Raw genomic sequence first — 20,766 nt, forward strand, 5'->3', positions numbered from 1 at the left:
TGAATCCTCCTCTGCAGTAAAATAAAGCTCTGCTGATCATTCAACACAGTTTTAACAATAAATGATCTTAAACGCTGGAGTTAATGTAGAACTGCTAATTCACCCTTTAACCCTAAAGATCAGCGTGCAGACTGCTGGTCACCATAGCAGCGTGGGCAACATTCTGGCCTAGCTAGTATCTAACGAAAAGGCAAAGAGAAAGATTTAAGATGAACATCAATAATTTTGGAGACGATATGGACTTATTTGCCTTTATAATCGCTCCAGCTGGTTTTCTGATACGTTTAATTTGCAACAAGAAACTGACAAACACTAAAAATCACAAAGCTTAAGTCACTTCTCATTCACCAGCTTCAGTTCGAATTTTCCCGTTCCACCTTAAATGGTGCAGCAGTTACATTCTGGCACCTCGGGCACCATTTAAGATTGAGCAGGAAAATTTGTGGAAAGGTTTGCTGCCGGAGATGCGAGAAAAGCGGCTATAGCTGAGTTAAAGCTTAAAGCAGAGCAAAGTAAGTCTGCATTTTCGTTTATATATTCGTCTATACTGGGACATTAGGTAGCACATATTACGGCACATATTACATTTTTCAGCCAAGATGGTAAAACATTACTTCAATGAAATCGACATAAAATGTTGTGGCTCCCAAGGTGGTCTGATTTTTGGTAAAAGGACGAATTGGCTCGTCTTAACATTTGAGTGGCCGAAGCCTGGTATATATAAAATTGATTTCATTATTTAATTGTTTTGTGATGTCACAACATCTCGACAGCTTCTTGAACAGACCTCTTATTTCATGTTGTGATTTTGTCTTCGGTGTCATGCCTATATTGTAAACTGTAGGTCTAAACTGTGTTTTCTTTATGGGAAAAATGAGTGGCATTCTTGAAAATTGCTGCTGTCATTCTCTATGGTGAACTGAAACGTTTTAAACCCGATACGTTTCAACATTTGAGCTATTTTCCTCCTAATGTCCCTGGATCCTCTGAATTATAAGATTGTTGACGAGTCGAAATACAAATATTTCATTAAGTGTGGCAAAGTTGCTTTAGCTGTAGTACACTGCAGTTTGAGTAGCTGGTGTTATACTATTTTAATTAAAGGGCCCATATCATGGAAAACCATTCATTTTCCATGCGTTTTTGTAATAAAAGAGTTTGACGTCATATGTAAACGGTTTTAAAGTTTCAAAACATATCGTTCACTCTCAGTCTACGAAGTCCATGTATGGAAATTAAGCTGCAAAACCAGCCCATTTTGAATTCATTATTCTGTGTTGTCATGAAAAACCAAATGATTGACGTGTATCTGCCTATTCAGCCTACAGGATTTTAGCTCCACCCATTCACGCTACAGGGAGGGTTTCAGCCCAGACAGCTTTGTGAATCAGACATGATACAGGGCGGCCAGTCAGATCAGAGATCATTTACATGTATCAGTCTTAAAGGCACAGTAACAAAATTAGCCTGTTTAATAGTGAGAGGATGGAAAATGGTCATGTAAATTAATCTGAAGACTGATTTTGGTACATAACACCACAAAGATCTCATCAGTGGACCTCAGGAGGACAAATCAAATTCCAGGAAACTGCACAGGACAAACATATCAGCTTTGGAACAACAGTGACAACAGTGATTCACAAAAACACCATTCAGAAGAACACTTAGACATACAGTCCATAATATGGGCAGCGCCAACTACAGAATGGCACACAACTACTATTGAGGTCTACTGAGTTACAATACAGGGCAGCCAATTAGAACAAAGGTCATTTACATACATCAGTCTTAAACGCACAGTAGCAAAAACAGCCTGTGTCATTCTAAGAGTAAAGAGAGGTTGGAAAATAGTGATGTAGAAATAAATCATCACTGTTTTTGGTATATAAACATACAGAAAATGTCAAAAGTGGACAAAAAATAAATAGATTATGAGAAAAATATAGGAAATGAGCTCCTTCCCCATCATGTGATATTTTGAGCTATTCTGTCATTTTGAACACTCCTCACCTCCAGTTGAGACATGTGGTATCTAGATTTCCTGTTTCTCCTCTTCTGTGCTGAATTTTCATCAGTTTGTTTCTTCTAATGAGCACAACTGTTTGCCCCTCGTTTATCCTTCTCTTAGTCTTACTCACACACATGCACAGTTGCTCTCTCGCGTTCGCACATGGCATTTATGAATCACGCAAACACACAAGATGAAAAGAGAACGAGTAACTGCACTCCCTTCATCATGCGGCCGGTTTCAGTGTGCTGGGTTGTTTCCTAGGTTACCCTGCCTTATTCACATAACCTTTCGTGTAGATAAAAGCATCCTGTAATCTTAAATCTCTCGCAGTTTTTCTCCTTTTCTGCTGATCTCCTCCATGGCACTGTGCTAATTTCATGCTACGCTGCTCAATAAAGCGCTAACAGTAGAGCAGAGACGTTTCTAATTTCTGTAAAGCCTGCCCTCTGTTACTGGCTGTAGGATTTATACTCGAGTTGAATGCTCAGGTCACTGCACTCGCATCTACATTTCATTAAATCCATGTATTTTGCAATTTGAGTAGTTGACTGTGATTTCAGATTTGTGAAGTACTGTTAATAAAAGCACCGCGACCCTGAAGGATAAGCGGTTTAGATGGTGTGTGTGTGTGTGTGTGTGTTAATAAAAGCATTTCATAAAAAGCTTCATAATTGGCCTTAATTTTAAATGCATTATTTCTGTCATTGAGTGCGTTTATGTGCACTCAATAATCCGATCATAACCGGATTTCTACAGTAATCTGATTATTCAAGTTATTCAAGAGTAAGGACTAGAAATCTAATTAAGAAATCCGATAAAGAGCTGGATTTTAGCTCAGTAGTCAGATTTCTCAGTGCATGTAAACTCTTACTCTGATTTCTTTCCCATTTCTCAGTCTGCGCTTGTGCGAAAACAGACGCCGGTACCAGAAATAAGCAAGTAACGTTGCCACGAGACGCAGCAAAACACTTCTAGATGTTCATATTTTCAGGTAAAGCGGCGCAATGATTTTTAAAAAAGGCTGCGGCATGAAGTTTGAGTTTTACCACAAACCACGATTACTGGCCGACTCATGTGGACCCGGACATTTCTCATTATCTCATTACTCAAGTGCATGTAAACACATTGATTGTATTACTGACAAAATCTGATTTTATGCAGTTATTGGATTATTACGTGCATGTAAATTCACTCATTGTTATTGTATATACTATATATTACTGGTATTACTGGACAAATCCCGTCAAAAATGAGAAGAAAAACACCTTTACGGTAATACTAATTTCTCCTAGCGCTCAAATGGGATTTCTAAGTATGTTAGCGCTGAGCTAATGTTGATGCACAGCAATATTTCTTGGCCGTTCAAGACATTTGAAACTTTGAAAAATACATTCCATATGTTTTATTTGAAGCTTATAACAGATATTAACACATATATTATTAACACATATTTTTCCTGGTATGTTTATCCTACCTTTATCCTAGAGCTGGTCCCGCTTTGGCTGAAATCTGGTTAGACTACAGGTCATATTCACAGACAGTGGCATATCTAGAACTGCCAGAAGGAGAGCAATGTTTTCCTCATGCAATTGCCCCACCCCCATTGCAAATCAGAACGTGATTGGTTGATTCCTCTGTCACTTCCTGACTTTGTTGGTTGTTTATACAGCTCCAGTTCAGCTCCTGAAGTTGTAACCAATTGGAGAGCTCACATGACTGGATCTAAATGAAAAAAAATCCTGATTTTCCATTGGCCATTTGAAGTTTTTAAACATTTTGTTTCCAACCAACACTTAACAATGAAGTACGAGTATTACTACAATACTTTCAATACAACAAGCAGGATTATTCTAAATTAAGTCAAAATGCTTGTCTTTTTTAAGTCATTAGGCCTTCTGAGAATGTTCCTGAGGGTTCCGATCTGCTTTTAATCTCTCTGAGATTAAAATCCAAGACTTGATTTTATTCTCATTTACTCTTGACTGGACTGGACTTTAATGTGTACTCTTTTTTTTTTAGTCTTGCCCTCTATTAGAGGTCCCTCTGTTAGTGTTATTTCTGTTACTCTGCTGGATGGAGTGGATGAAATAGTGTTTAATGGTGGGTGTCTATTTACCGATATTTAACACCTCTGGCAGGATTTTTTCCTCCCCTTTTTCGCACAACCATTGGACAGTAACAACTTGTCGGGAGATTTAATGCCCCCACTTAAAGTTTAAATCAACAAGATTGATCTTGCCTTTCAAAGCCACTCGGCAGCTTGATTACTGATGGCTCTCTGCGGGATTGGCGATGTTTGGAGAATAATTTGAATAGGTGGGGGTGGGAGACTCCTTTTAGAGCTCATCAATAAAGCAAGCTGTTATACACACACATAAAAACATACAAACATACAAAAAACAAACGCTGCTGTAAGGGAATTAGGCCTCTGTATGCAGTGCAGAGTGTGCGCCTCACATGGCATGGCGATGCATCAGCAGGGGGTAGTTGGACAGTTCTTTTTCATGATTGCAGAATGATTTTAATGCAATTGCAAGCAAACTGCTACCACTGTACACTCACACAGAGAGTGTTACGGTTAGAACGGAGGCTCTGTTATGAAACAAACAGTTGTGCAGTTACGTAGCAGACTGTTTGAAACAGTATTACAATTAATCAGGTTATTCATTTTTCAGTGTAAGTATTTAGTATTAAATGGATCATGAGAAGCAGAAAATGCAGTAACACTGACGTGGTGGTGGTGTGTTGGTGTGTTGGTGTGTTGCGCTGATGCGAGTGGATCAGTCACAGCAGTGCTGCTGGAGTTTTTAAACACTGTGTCCACTCACTGTCCACTCCATTAGACACTCCTACCTTGTCAGTCCACCTTGTAGATGTAAAGTCAGAGACGATAGCTCATCTGCTGCTGCACAGTTTGCGTTGGTCATCCTCTAGTCCTTCATCAGTGGTCACAGGACGCTGTTGGCTGGATATTTTTGGTTGGTGGACTATTCTCAGTCCAGCAGTGACACAGGTGTTAAAAAACTCCAGCAGCACTGCTGTGTCTGATCCACTCAGACCAGCACAACACACACTAACACACCACCACGTCAGTGTTACTGCAGTGCTGAGAATGATCCACCACCCAAATAGTACCTGCTCTGTGAGGGTCCATGGGGGTCCTGACCACTGAAGAACAAGGTAAAAGGGGGCTAACAAAGTATGCAGAGAAACAGATGGACTACAGTCTGTAACTGTAGAACTACAAAGTGCACCTATATAGTAAGTGGAGCTGATAAAATGGACAATGAGTGTAGAAACAAGGAGGTGGTCATAATGTTATGCCTGATCGGTGTATATATATATATATATATATATATATATATATATATATATATATATATAAAGTAGACTTCTGTGTAATTCTGTGTAATTTTTTTGTTAAATACATATTTCTGCTTTTTGACTCTGAAAAAACATAGTGGTCATATTAACTGGAAATTAAATAAATGTGAGGGTAATTTCTGACTTTTGCACAGTACTATAAATATATCCACATATTAATAACCATAAAACATTATGAAACAATAATACGGACATGAAGACACAGTACATACTAAATATATACAAACATACTTGTATATGAGGCAATAAAAACATTCATGTTTATTAGTTAGCTGTGGTGCCAAGCCAAAAAAGGTGCAGCTAAAACTGTACTGACACACAGCTCCTGCTCGGCCTCTTAATGATATGCTAATAACCAAATAATCTCGTTTCAGGGAACACAAATGTAGCATATGAACCACTGGACCCGTCCAGAATACTTCCTACATGCTGTGAATGCTGAGCAGGGCTAGAGATTTGATTTCCTTTTCCTTCTCAGGTTAACCAGGACAATGTGGTGAAGGTGGGCCACAAACAGGTGGTTAATATGATTCGACATGGGGGAAATCGTCTAATCATCAAAGTGGTGACAGTCAGCAGGAATCTGGACCCCGATGATAAGTCTCGAAAGAAAGGTAACTTCATTATGTGGCTCAGATACTTCAATTAACAAATCTTAACCCTGCTCTCATATTAAAAATCATTGCTTTTCCATGATGCTTACTGTAAAACTAAACTACAGTGTTACTAACATTACTACTAATCTGTAAGTACAGTAATTTCCCATGGGCTGGTTCTCTTTGCCCAAAGGCACACAATCCTTTCAAATTCATTTAATGCAGTTTGGGACTCTAAGTGCCTCTGTGCAACAGAGAATTCGAGCTCATGGCTAAGCTAAGCTAAGTGCATTATTTGCTCTGTATTTGCTGCTGTAGCTCCTCCGCCACCCAGGAGAGCTCCTTCCACTGCTCTCTCCACGCGCTCCAAATCCATGACATCAGAACTGGAAGACATGGGTAAGAATCATACACCGACACAACGCGCTTGAAATGGTAACTTAAATAAAAAGGAAAAGAAAGGTTCTTAACCCTCTATTGCATGAATTATTACTTAAACATGACAAAAATGTTTTAATGTGTTTTTGTTATTTAAAATTGCTTAAATAATGAAAATATTTGAAAATGGGTGAGGTATTTAGTAAATTGTTGCCATATGGCAACACTGTGCAATCGTACCGTGCGCCATAAAATCGACCAAGTATTTACAAATTTTGGGAATTAATACAACTTCAATTGGTAATTCCTGGTAATGTGATGTTATTGGCGATAACACACTCCTCGAGTGTTCTATACAACAGTTAAATAAATAAAGTAAGAAATTAATAAACTGGGCCGTTTAATATGTTGTAACGTTCGCAGTTCCTTCACCAAATTATAGTTCCTTAACAAGCAGCTTTGTTGCTGCGTCAGAGTAACGAACTCCGCTCACTCGCTGCACAGTCTGCTGTAAGCCTCGCCTTTCGAAGTACGGACTGAGCCATAAAACTGCCACAATATCAAGTTTAGCTCAGTTTTGTCATTTTTTGCCAGATCAGTATTAATGTTGTTTTGTTCCAGCCAGTCTGTAAAGCATCTTACAGCTCATTTAGTTTGGCGAATGGTGTTGGGTTCATTTCTGGCTGATTCCAGGTTGTTTAACTGTTCTTCTGTCACAGCTGCTGAAAAGCTGCTCAGTGGTGACGACAGTTTGGGAATTTAGTGTCGTCTCATCTTCAGAGTCTGACCAAATCGGCTGTCGGTCAAATGTGATCTTAAAAGTATCCATTTTCCATTTGCTTAGCAATGGCATGTCAGTGGAGTGATACAGTGTTCGTGATGTTATGGCGAAAAAAACAACACGGTTATAACGCCTCTCAACCAACCAGCTTGCGTGGCCGGAACTAACTGTTGTATAACATAAAGTATTTGTCCTTTTAAAGTAAAAGACCCTTTTCCACAATTAAATAGGAAAACACAGATCTTATATTACTGCTTTTTTATTAAAATTGAGAAGTTTTTGTTGCCATATGGCAGCACCATGCAATAGAGGTTTAACTACAGAGCCCTGCTGTTGTAGGTAATGCGTGGCCACGACTTAGTAAGGTATGGGAATGAAATTATTAAGCCATGACCACAGCTTAGTAAGGCATGATCTTCTTCTCACGTCTTACTAAGGGGTGGCCACGACTTAATTATCTTGTTTCCATGCCTTACTAAGTCGTAGCCACACATTAGGACCTCGTTCCCACACATTAATACGGTGTGGCCGTGCATTATTTTTATTTATACAACAGTTACTTCCAGCCACGCAACAAAGCTGCTTGTTAAGGAACTATAATTTGGTGAAGGAACTGCGAACGTTAAAACATATTAAACGCCGCGTTCACGGCCCAGTTTATTAACTTATTACTTTCTTTAAGTACTTCTCTTTATTTAACTGTTGTATAAAAGCAATAGAACACTCGAGGAGCCAATAACATCACAGCTGTGATGATCTACGGTGACCAAATCACAGCCGTGATGTTATTTCGCAATAACACACTCCCTCTGTGTTCTATTGCTTAATTGTACAGGATGTCACCAGCAGGGCTCTGTACTAAACTTTAATGTGTACTGAAGAAAAAATATAAGTGCAGCTGCTCACATTTTGAAGTAGTACGATAAAAAAAATCAATTTTCAAAGGGTTTCACAAATAAAAGAGTAAAAACTGTTACGAGGCTTTGATACGACTGTGACGATATATATTTTCTTGAATTGTCCTGCATTTTACTGTTCACATAGAGGTGTTTCAGCTGGCCAGTATTGTGCTCCTGTTCACTCCCATTATAAAACTAGCATGTTGAATCTCTGAGACCGAAGCCCTACAATGAACTTGCTGTCCACCAGCTGTACATTTTAACTTATTTTAAGGGTGTAGCGATTCACAAAATTCACATTTCGTTTCGATATCTCTTTTTTCAATACAGCGAAATTAATGAGTACCTGAGCTTATGTTGATATGTTAACCCCATAAATGTCCAGGGGCCACCAGCAGGCCCAAAGTTTGATTACACTCTTCTATAACCTAAGAATAGCTCAGTCAGTTTGCATTGAAGCCCCTGTAGTTACTGAATAATAAAGTCCCTGTAGTTGTTGAATAATAAAACTCCCTGTAGTTACTGAATAACAGCGGTCAGTGAAAGTCTGTGAAGATTTTAATTTTCCAGACTTTTGCCGTAAACCGAATGTTGACGTTTTCGGGAGCCATAGATGCATTGTTGTCCAGACGAACCAAATTATTGTACAAAAAAATAAAATCAAATAAAAGGATGAGAAACCTTCTGCCCTTTTCCGTCTTAAATAAACAACCGACACAGCTAAAGCTCTTCGGCTAATCCTCCATTTCACCGATGGCAGTGTTTTCATGGCCGTCATTGGTGGCGTAATGTTATGAGGCATGGAACAAGACAGTTGAATAGAATTGCACAGCCTGATTCATTCAGACTGGTTTCTTATCAGCATAGTAACACCAAACAAAAGCTTTGCTGAGGGCCTTGATCGAACACACTGGCCACGATACAACTCAACAATATAGAACAGTACAATACAGTACCATATGCGATATTGTTAGACCCCTAGTTGATTTTGTTCAGATCCACTTACGCTAATCTTCTGCATAACTGTAATGAGACGTAGTGTAGATCGGCAACATCTCTTAAAAACCATGCTGCTTCTCATTCTGTGTCCTTTGCTGTTGCCTCTGGTTTGTGTTGTCAGTGCATTGAAATAATGAAATATTAAATATGTTAATTTATTTTTTCCCTTCTGTTCCCCTTTACTTTGACTGAAAAAGTGGATAAAGGTATGAAGTCCTTCTTGCTCTTATAATCACCTAGCATGCTCCTACCTTTGTTGAGTGTATGTATGTGTGTATGTGTGTGTGTGTGTGTGTGTGTGTGTGTGTGTGGTAGTCTGAGAATTAGGGTGTTTGTGGTCTGTATTTGGTCGTGTGTAGTGCATTTATCTGAAATAGTCTGTATTGTCTTACTGGGTCACATGATCTTTTCCAAAAGACGACCGTCTTACAGTCAGTGAAAGCTTAGAGCTGCGGTTTGGTGTCAAATGCCACGACTGAGGGCGGAAAAGCGCAGCGCTGTATTTATAGCAAGAAAGCTCTCCAATTTCACCTGAGCTGACCCAGGCTGAAAGCATTTGTCCTGTGATCTCTATTAGTTAGAAAGTATCAGTGACACCACAGTTAGTTTCTATGATCCTAATTATCTATGATTAAATCTTTCTGTGGAACAGACACACTTATCACTGATGTATCATAAGTATTGCCGTCACGATTATTCAATTAAAATCGACTTGTTGATTATTTTACGGTTTAAAAGACAGTCAGGATCTCCGCAGCTTGTTATGAAGTCGAGTTTAGCAGCCTGAATATTCTCCACCAGGGGGCGCTGTAAGCACTCAAGTCACTTTTGCAAGCATTACTGAAAAAGAAGAAACCCACACCAGCAGGATCCCTACATATCTACATATGTTTGTCGTAACAAATTTCATGTATATGAAGTAAAATTAAACATTTGTAGATGCAAATTGTTTGAATATGAAGTTAAATGAAATGTTTGCTCCTCTATTAATATTCAGTCTGAATTTATCAATTTGATTTGCTTCAAACCTGAATAAAGAAAATTCCACCAGGATGACTGGTACAAGCTTCAAATGCTTCAAATGTCTGTGCTTAAGTAGAGCTGGATGTTAAATCACATGTGGCAGGTGAAAGTACACTCCCGTTAGCTTACAGAATAACAGAAGATTGAAATTCTCCTATGTGTGCTAGCAGAAATGAGCTTCCTCAGAGGGGTGGTACTCCGTCTACTTATAAAGTGAAGATTTCAGAAGTAAACATTACTGTATAATGATAAATAGCCATGGCAAGTTACTGAAATAATTGGCCGAAAGCAACATTAAAGATTAGCAGATAATTCATTATTACTGGTTCTCCACAGGTCAATATAAAGCCACGTTCAGCAGTCTGAACATTTTCCACAAGGTTGCTTTTGTTAGCATCTTTAGAAGAGAGGAAATCCACACCAGCAGGATCTCACTAATGCATGCATGTTTGTAGTTACAAATTCCATGTATATATGTGTGTATAAATATATATATATATATATATATATATATATATATATATATATATATATATATATATATATATATATGAAGTAAACTTGATGAAATGTAATATTAAACTAAATTTAATTAAAAATAAAAATTAAATTAAAAGTTGAAACTAAAATTTAATGTTTTGGTGCTGTAAGAATATTCAGTCTAATAATAATAAATGCAACATACAAAGTAAACAGTATGCCACTTGTATGTCTGTTACAAGCTTCAAATGCTTCAAATGTCCCTGCTAAAACCGATTTATCTTGATGCTAATATAATTTAGAAATTCCCTTACAGGTGCTAGCAGAAATTAACCTTATCATATGTGTGATTTGCAGGCTTCTTATAAAGTGAAGATTTCAGCAGTAAACCCTGCTGTATAGTGATATGTATATAAACAGACTGGCTAAAAGCAGCATTAACATTACAATAAGATTAAAATGACCTGAAGAAGAGTCAAAATAATCTCTAGATGACCTGATTACTAATATAATTAATACTGACAGCCCTAGTCAGAAGAATTAAATGAAGAAACGTGTACAGTATATTGATTAAGTTGCTTCAAACGTTTTAAACTAATATGTGATTTGTTCCCCGTGTCCTATTGTTGCTAATTCTGTCTCGTCTCCTTGTGTAAAATAGACTGTTGCATGGATTAACAGTGTACTGTGTGATATGGCATTACATTTTACCCAGGTCAATGCCATGGCGAGGAACACAAAGTGCTTTCCTCTGCTTTGATTCCCCGTTCTTTTATGTAAATGATGTGTGAATATTCATTCATGAATAAACCTGAGTATTCTTTTATGTTAAAGCCACTTTGAGGAAAAAGAAGGGTGAGTTTCAATGGCCATGTTTCATTAAACACACACACACTTGGTGTAATTATAAGCAATGTAGGCACCGAGTATTTAGGCAAGCTGTTTTTGACATATTGAATGTGCAATATGATGTACATGAAATGCAATTTGTATATCGCTGTTGTCGGAAGAAAACCTTGTATCTCCAAAATGGTAACTTTACAGAGAAGGAAAAAACCTTCTTTACTTTTAATGTAAGTCAATGGAACCAGACTCTCTCCCAAGTCGTTTTGGGCCGTTTTTATTGGTCCATTCTTCATGAAATTTCCACACAAAGTAAGGGGTAAAATGTATTTTCAAATTATGTCAAAAACTGAAAAACGTCAAAAATGGAGATACGAGGTTTTCTTCCAACAACAGCGATATACGTTATATTTTCTTATATCAGACTTCTCATTAGAACAGAAGGGCCGTTCACAGTCGATAAGGATTTGTTTAAATAATGTTCTGCAGACCTGAATCTTTATTCTCAAGCCACATAATTCAAGTGCAATGTGAAAATGCATTATTCATAAGCCTGTCCTCTATTAAAAAGGGTTATGCAAGAAAATGCAAGCTCCATGAATCCCCCCCCCTCAGTGAATCAGCCTCAGCCAAAAAACCCTTGGCCATATTTGTGGTTCCCTCTCATATCCCATCAGATTTGAACTGTTATAGCCTTAACAGTACACATTTTCCTGGTAAGCACTGGCATGTGCTTTCTAGCTAGCCATCGTCATGCGAGGGCCTCTGCAATGAAGTGTTGTCATGGAAATAATGCTGCATATGTCTAATATAGCAACATTCCACCTGCAAAATGTAATGCCATATTTTCAGTGCAAAGCTGCTGGCACTTGTTCTAACACCCGTGAGCGTTAGGACAGGCAAGCCACAAAAATTTAGACTTCTTCTTTTTTAAATCAGACTCTCATGAGCTGTATAGATGGTTCTCTATCTTTATACGCCGACAGAGCAGCAGCAGCAGCGGCGACAGGCGTCCTGGTGTCATGTGTGTATATCGTATAAAACCACAGCTTGCACACTTGAACGTAGACATTTTATTTAAACAAGTCTCAAAATGTTCCTTTCACTCCTCCATATATGAAAGCTCAACAGCCCATTTTAAGTTCAGTTTTTTTTTTGTGATGTCATGAAAATCAATGCACTTACATATATCCACCTCTTCAGCCTACAGCAGTTTAAAAGTAATAAGGAGTGATGTAGCCTAGAATGGCTTTTGAATGTGTCACAATGCAGGGCAGTCGATCAAAACAGAGCTCTTATATATATATATATATATATATATATATATATGTATGTGTGTCTAAAAGGCACAGTAACTGAAAAGGCATGTTTAATTCTAAGTGTGTAAGCGGATCTGACCTGCTAAGAAATGTGTCAACTCCACTGTGTCATGCTAAAATCTCAGATTTAGTACTTTTATAATGCTCTAATAAGCTGTAAATGAAAACATTAACATAACATTTGAGGGTCCATATCATGGGAAACTGAACTTTCCTCACTTATTTTGAAATATAAGAGTTTGATGTAGTATATAAACATTGTTTAATTGAATTTACCATTCACTTCTCAGTCCATATATGACGTATATGGCGTCTAAGCTGAAAAAATACCCTATTTTAAAGTCACTGTTTCTATAATGTCTTAAGCAACACCGTATGTAGATATAACCACATATACATACTACATCAGTTCAGCTCCACCCATTCACACTGAAGTTATGAGTGTTTCAGCCTGCACTGCTTTTTTAATGAGGCACGATACAGGCCAGCCAATCAGAACAGAGCTCATCTGCATGTATCAGTCTTAAAGGCACAGCAACAGAAAAGTCCTATTTAATACTAAGGGATAAATAGAGGTTGGAAAATGGTCATGGCAAAAAAAGAATTATGACAATTTTTAAAACGTAAACTGATACAAATGTCATGGGAAAAATATAGGATGCAATAATGTAGGATATAGGGACTTAAAGCAAGCAGACAAGTTAATCACAATTAGAATGACCCTGTTTTTGAGCACAATGCAGACATATTCCAGCTTTTCCTGCTTTGCTGTTGTCTATGTTCAGTTGTGTGCTGAATTTAAAACAGACGGACATTTGCAGAGTGGTCAGTTTTGACTCGTTTCTGCTAAGATCAGCCCTTCTTGCTTCAGAGGTATAAAGGGATTTGAATGGTGAATGTTTACAGACTTGTGATGCTAAGAAGAGAGAGAGGTGTGTGTGTGTGTGTGTGTGTGTGTGTGTGTGCGTGTGCGAGCATGTCTAACCAGATGCAGTCTTAACAAATGTGATGGCAGCAAATCAGACACTGAACTTCCCTTTCCTCCGCTCCTGTGTAGATGATCAGCTTTCAGATATTGCGGCTCTGAAGAAGAGGATTGTTTTTCAAGTCACCCTAAGTAATCATTTCCCATGCATGGGAGCTGTCTGAAAATAAACGCTAACGCTAGCATGTTGCACAGTGGCCGCTGAGAAACAGAGCTACTCTAGCAGGATTCCCATGGAATCAGGAAGAGCTTGCACGGCTTTGACCTTGACCAGTGTCAATGTACCTATCTCTGTCTCCTCTTTCTTGCTTGGTTTGGATTTTTTTATTTTATAGATCCTGTGAGAGGATAATGGCTTGATTTTGATACTTGTGGTGCACTGTAGCTTCCTGAAACCTAAAATAAGGACTGTTTTGTCTTGCAGATAAAGTGGAGGAGGTCGTACCTCCTCAGAAGCCCGTTTGGGACAACTCGAATGTGGACGTGAGGGTGGCGGCCGTTAAACCGCGGCCTACCAGCAGGTGTTTCGCCGTGGCCCCAGAAATGAATGTAAGCATGGACCCTTAATATTTAGTGACACTTTACTGTAGGGCTGCATTCATAAGGCTGCATTACACAGAAGCTTGACAATTGACCTAAACCTACATAGGCATTTATAAGAGCTTATTCCAATAGGTATTGTCTGTCATAAAGGCTGTTTTTGTCAACTTTGATGTGAAGCTGTCTGGTGGCACCGATTTTTTCTGACACTGGGTTCTGTCATGACACGTTTTTGGGCAAAATGACAGCACGACTGACTTTGTAGCTTAGTGTATATCACAGTGACATAATGCAGATTTAATAGCTTAAATGGTAAAATGAAACGCACTTTGCCTAAGGGCCACAGAAAATATTAATTTTTTTGTTCGGCCAGTATGACTTGGCAAGCTATGTCGTATTACCTGCATTATGTCACTGTGACATACACTGAGATACAAAGTCTACAAAACCATTTCCCTCCACAATGTGTCATAACAACCTAATGACATAGATGTCAGCCTGACACCAAGCTGGCAAATGCAACCTTTATCAACCTTTATCTACTGGAACAGGTGAAGATGGATCATTCTGCCAAACAGGTTCAAAGTCAGAATAAAAAACACATTTCAGACTTTTATCTGACTTGGACTTTAGACTAAAATCAGATGATCATATATACCATTTTACCACTACCAAAACAATCATAACACTACTGAAACTTTATCAAATGTCTCAGTTTCGGTAGTGATAATTTTAGCTAATTTTGAGCAGAACGTTAGCCAGTGAATGACGAGCAAACACAGCTTAACATGTAAAATCATTGTTTTTCATTCAATCAAAAACATGTTTCAGTAGTGACAATTATAAATGTTCCACACTGATTTTAAGCATTTGGGATACATTTACTTCAAAACAATGGGATCTAACTGCGCACCATGTGGCCATGAGGGACAGGGATGCAGTCGCACTTCTTGCTCTAAAATGCAGGGGTGTGGCTAAAATAAGGCTCCGCCTACAGACTAAAACTCTTTTAGTAGTGACATAAAAACGTGGAACAGCATTTTTATAATATATATACATAAATGATAAATCTAAATCTTTCAACTTGAGTTTAAAAGAAATAAAAAAGATCTTGTAAAAAAAAACAACATTGAAAAAAGTATTTGCACAAGTTGAAATTTAGAGGTTATAGTACGATAAAAAGTACCCTATAAATGACAATTTTGAACATATTTAGCTAATTACTATTTCAATGAATGTTTTGGGTTTACCCAAATCATAACATACTCCTTGTAAATATTTGAGGTATGAATATTTAATTGTTTTTTAAGTAGTTCTTTTACTGTAAAACGCTAAAACGGACCATAAGAATGTTTATGCAGGTGTGTGTTAGTTGTCATGAAGGGCTTATGTAGCCTTATGAACACTGCCCTACAGTAAATTGTCACCTAAAATTCTGTTGTTGAAGACATGATGTTCACTGCTGCTGAATGTCTATGCTAGACTCAGAAATAATGCTCAGTACAGTCACAGACCAATGCTCCCATACAGGAATTTTAAGAAAGAAATATTTCGACTTTTTAAATGTTGTTTTTCAGTTAAAATTAAAAACACAGTCATTGAAACAATCAGCTCTGTTTTAACCCACTGCAGATTATGAAGTCCTTTACCTACACCTTAAACATGAATCTGTGTGGTTGTGCAGTCCCTGTGCAATAGCCAGGACGTATCAGTGGACTCCCCGCCAGTCACAGGAAGTCCTAAAGGCCCTTACCTGGGTGTACCAAAGGGAACCATGCGTCGGCAGACCTCCATAGGCAAGTACTATTTTCTAACACCAGGAGTATAACTGTGCTGTTTTAATCTGTCTCTCATTTTTTCACTATTTTGTGGTATTTTTCTTTTTTGTGTGTGTTTGTATGTATTTTGTACTGACAGGATCCTGCTCTAAGAAGTTATTTTTCATGCTGTATAAATAAATAAACAATGTTATGTCACAGAACACAAAGCATTAGCCTATCAAGAAAAAAAAACTGTTTACCTCTGTTCAGTGGACCCAGTCTGGCCAGCTTTTTGTTTGTTTGTTTTATGTGAAATATTGTGTGTTCATAATACCCAAGTAATTACTTTTTTGCCTTTTTATTAACTGATGTATTTGCTGTTGGACTGATGATCCTCCTGTCATCCAACCACAGGGGTAACGGAAGAAGAAAAGCAGTTTCTCACTCCTCCCATGTTGAAATTTACAAGAAGCCTCTCAATGCCCGATTCATCAGAGGACATTCCGCCCCCACCAGCCATCTCCCCTCCATCTCCACCTCACAACAGTGCTCCTCCACCTGCCGGTAGCGGTTACGGCACAATCCGACCAGGTTTTACCACGCAAAGCCCTGCTGCAAACAGCACGGCCCCAGACAGAGGAGGAGACTCCACCCTGGGTTCAGGGTGGAGAGAACAGGGCATGTATTACAGAGACAGCCCTGAACAGTACGACTCTGAGGGCTGCAACAGCCCAACCGCCCAGCAGAGCCTTCACATGCGCCGGGCCCAGATCCCTGAAAACCCATACTCGGACGTTGGCAAAGTGGGTCACTCAGCCCTGTTTGTGCCAAATAAGCCCGCAAGGAGGAAGGGCATGTTGGTGAAGCAGTCCAATGTAGAGGACAGCCCAGAGAAAACCTGCTCCATCCCCATCCCCACCATCATCATCAAAGAACCCTCCACCAGCAGTAGCGGCAAGAGCAGCCAGGGCAGCAGTATGGAGATCGAGACCAGTACGCCAGAGCACACGGGCCAACTTCGCCCAGAGGACAGCCTCAACACAAGCAGCCCCTTTGTGTCCGCCATGGCCTCTAGCTCAGCCAGGGAGAAGAGGCTGGAGGTGCACAGGAACTCGCCATCTTTCAGATCCACAGACGCTGGTGATGAGGATGTTGCTCCAACGCCGGCCCCACGTTTGCGACACTCCAAGTCCATCGATGAGGGCATGTTCAGCAGTGACGAACGTTTGCGCAGGCTCATGGCGCCTCCTTCGTCCCTGCTCAGCATCCCACGAGGAGGAGGCAATGTGACTGACTTTAACAGCCCAGAGCCCACTATGGTACGGGAGCTTCTGAACACTCGTACAGGGCACAGTCCCATCAGCTTGCCGGCTCACAAGACTTACAGCTCAGGGAGCGGAAACTATGTCCACCCCGTTACTGGGAAACCTCTGGACCCCAATTCCCCATTAGCCTTAGCACTAGCTGCCAGAGACCGGGCCATGAGGGAGCAGTCCCAGCCTCTGCCACTTAAGAGCGACCCATCCAAGCTGGACCTCAACAAGCCACTCTTTATCGACACAAAGCTTCGGCCCAATGTGGAAGTGAGCTTCTCCAGCACTGCCACCATGGGCCGGCCGCGGGGAGGCCTGCGGAGACAGATGACAGAGTCCAAGTATGAGACCGAGTCCAAGTACCAATTGGACCTGGGCAAGCCTGAGAAGAGGGTGGAAGAGAAAAAGAACATGTTGATTGACATTGTGGACACCTCACAGCAAAAGTCAGCAGGGTTACTGATGGTCCACACCACAGATGGGGCCAAATCAGATGAAAACAGTCTGTCCGAGGGGGAGAGAGATGAGGACGCCTGTCCGGACAGCACCCCTGGAGAACTCCGTGATCCCAACCAACCGGCACCTGCTAACCCTGCACCCAGCAAGCCTCTGTCCGCTGCACCACAGGGAAAGACTATCATCACTGTCAGCTCTGTGGACGAACCCGTCAAACTCCCCTTTGGTATCCCTCCACCCCCTCTGGCCTCTGTCGACATTGATGAGGAGTTTGTGTTTGGTGAACCCCTGCCTCCCCCATTAGAGTTTGCCAACAGTTTTGATATCCCCGAAGATCAGTCAGGGACGATCTCCGAGCTGCTGAAACAGAAAGCCAACGGCATGAGGCGACCTTCTCTTGGTCCCTACTACCCCCACTTAACCACTAGCAACTCTGAGATCAAGAGACCGACAGTCCTTACCAACTGCACACCTCCTAGCTTCCCCACAGGGCCTCTTGAACCCTACGAGCCCATTATCGACTCAGGCATTGAGGTGGACAGCCGGAGCAGCGGAGACCCCCAGCTGGAGACCACCAGCACGGTCTCCACTGTGTCCAGCATCTCCACTTTATCATCGGAAGGAGGAGAGACCCTGGACACTTGCACCGTCTATGCAGATGGACAGGCCTTTCTGGTGGACAGGGCGCAGGTCCTGCCCAAGCCGAAGGCTAAGCACACCGTCAACAAGAGCAATGCACTTTATAAGGACACCTTGAACGAGGAGAGCATGGGCTCTTTCAGGGTGCCCTCCTCAGTCCCACCACCGCCCCCAGGAAGCGCCCCGCCAGAGCCTCTGAAAACCCCAACACAAAGAACCTCAAAGCTCTGGGGTGAACCTCTGGATCTGAAGAACCCCCACGGCCCAGAGGCCAAGCCCCAGGGGATGGCCGAAATGAACTCGGTCTTGCAACACGTCAACAAGGACAAAGCACCAAAGCCAGGGGAAGCGTTAGACTCTCCCACAGGATGTAGAACTCATTTCGGAACGAGGTATGTTCACCCCACCACCTGCACCAGCAGCACTCGCCCCAGTAACACAGACATTCATTTAGCCACCCAGATTAGTGTGTGTGCTCTGCCCGGGAAAGAAAGAGTTGCCTAGCAACCTAATAATGAGAACAGCCTTGAGGACGAGATGAGCAACGTCAGTGTGATGAACACAGACCGAACCATAGCAGAGAAAGAGGTGTGTTTGTATGTGTGTTTGGTTGATTTGGAACATTACCCATTTATTACTCAGTCATCACATCATACACAAACTGCCCCCATGAGGCTTTTCAAGAGCCCCCTTACCCAGCAGAGCGAACGTCAGTTTCCTACTGATGACAAAGGCGGACGTGTTTGGAGTCGCATGCAGATCTCCACTGCGCCAATGCGTTTCAGTGTTCTCAGTCTTAAAAAGCAGCACAGCTTGAAATGCGTGCGTTTGTGGTTCGGGTTGGGTACCTATATTGGGCATATCTCCTCAGCGCAGATGCACTGCTGCTGCCTCCTACAGCAGACCTCTCTGAGAGCAGAGACTCATTTATTATGAAAAGCTTTGGTTATTTACAGACCACAGAACTGACCCTAAAATGCCCTGACAGTTCAGGCACATGGCTGTTTATAGAACACGCTGAGGAAGGGGACGTGCAGCGTCTTTCGGTGTGAAAGGAGAGAGATTTTGTGGCTGATAGTCAGTAATGACATGTTGATAATAGCCTACACTGCACATGCTTTGGGTAGTGTTATTTTTGCTGCGTCTTAAAGAATGCAGTGTCAACAGAAACAGGAGATGTCATTTTATTTTCCGAGTAGTACCTCTGCTTCTTGTTTAATTAGAAAGGCAGATTAGTTTTAGTTTGTTGTTTATTGTATGTATTATGTACTATGTGTTGTATGTATGCATGCAACACATCACACAGTGAATGGAGGCGCTTGCTGCCCTGTCAAGCTACAAAATTGGTAGGATGAAAATGACGACGCTATAAAAAGACTATTTGTTATGCAGTGTTGTGATTTGCAGTGTTAAGTAGCAACATGTGAAATTTCCTTGCTTGGTACTTTGGAAACAGTGAATGCAGTATATTTGACAATATTTAGCGCTAGCATAGGAAGAACAGTGTGTTACCATCCCTATACAAACACAGATACCTCTCCCAGGATGTACAAGGAATACTGGATTAGTTTATGGGCTGCTCGGGTTGCTGTAGACATGACATTAGACATGTTGTATGCATTGCTTATTATGTCATTACTGTCCGAACTAAACCTTGTATCTCCCAAATGGTAATTTTTCAAGGGAAGGAAATTATGAACTGTTTTCTTATGTTATAATTAACAGAAATATTAAATTTGAAAAAAAAAGGTGTACTTTGCATTTTGTCGCCATATGGCAATGGCACGTGACAGCTGAACTGCAATATGCAATGCATACAATCGGAGTAAACTTATACCCTGCCTCAGGATAAAGCCATATTGATTATCCAGGCACAAAAAGTGTGCATAACAGACAAATATATATAAATATTTGAGGAGTATAGAAAGAAATGTGAAAATATTTTGTGCTTTTGGTGTGTTTTACACCACTCCAGCCAGCACTTGGCATTGCGTATTTTGATCTTAGGTTTGTCTACAACTGCTCGGCCATGAAAACCTATTTCAGAAAGTCCCGACATGCTGTTTTTTTTTGCTGATGTTGCTTCCTGAGGCGGGTTAGTGACTCTTTAGTAAGAGATTCAACAGAGAATAGGTGCTGCATGCTTCAGCACTCGGTCTCTGAATCTGCGTGGTCTACCACTTCGAGGTCAAGCTGTTTGGGCTTCTAGACCCGTCTATTTCACAATAACAGCACTTACGGTTGACTGGGGCAGATCTAGCAGGACGGAAATTTCACAAACTGACTTGTGTCAAAGGTGTCAGCCTATGACAGAGCCATGTTTAAAGTCACTGTGATTAATTTTAATACAGCTGTCAGCA

At 40.5% G+C, this 20,766-nt stretch overlaps 1 protein-coding gene across 5 annotated transcripts in view; it reads left to right on the forward strand.

Moving 5' to 3' along the window:
- shank2b (SH3 and multiple ankyrin repeat domains 2b) overlaps positions 1-20,766 on the forward strand; it is a 173,007-nt gene that overhangs the window by 149,507 nt on the left and 2,734 nt on the right. The window contains exons 16-23 of one of the 5 annotated variants that reach the window (XM_036568085.1): positions 5,874-6,009; positions 6,310-6,390; positions 9,246-9,254; positions 11,386-11,406; positions 13,771-13,830; positions 14,123-14,247; positions 15,923-16,034; positions 16,413-18,798. In XM_036568085.1, coding sequence (XP_036423978.1) covers positions 5,874-6,009; positions 6,310-6,390; positions 9,246-9,254; positions 11,386-11,406; positions 13,771-13,830; positions 14,123-14,247; positions 15,923-16,034; positions 16,413-18,798 — 2,930 coding nt within the window. Of the gene's footprint in view, positions 1-5,873; positions 6,010-6,309; positions 6,391-9,245; positions 9,255-11,385; positions 11,407-13,770; positions 13,831-14,122; positions 14,248-15,922; positions 16,051-16,404; positions 18,799-20,766 lie in introns of all 5 variants that reach the window. The other 4 variants (XM_036568081.1, XM_036568083.1, XM_036568082.1 and 1 more) reach the window with 4 other exon arrangements.

The sequence above is a fragment of the Colossoma macropomum genome, unplaced genomic scaffold, assembly GCF_904425465.1.
Source record: "Colossoma macropomum unplaced genomic scaffold, Colossoma_macropomum, whole genome shotgun sequence".
In the NCBI taxonomy this organism is placed as follows: domain Eukaryota; kingdom Metazoa; phylum Chordata; class Actinopteri; order Characiformes; family Serrasalmidae; genus Colossoma; species Colossoma macropomum.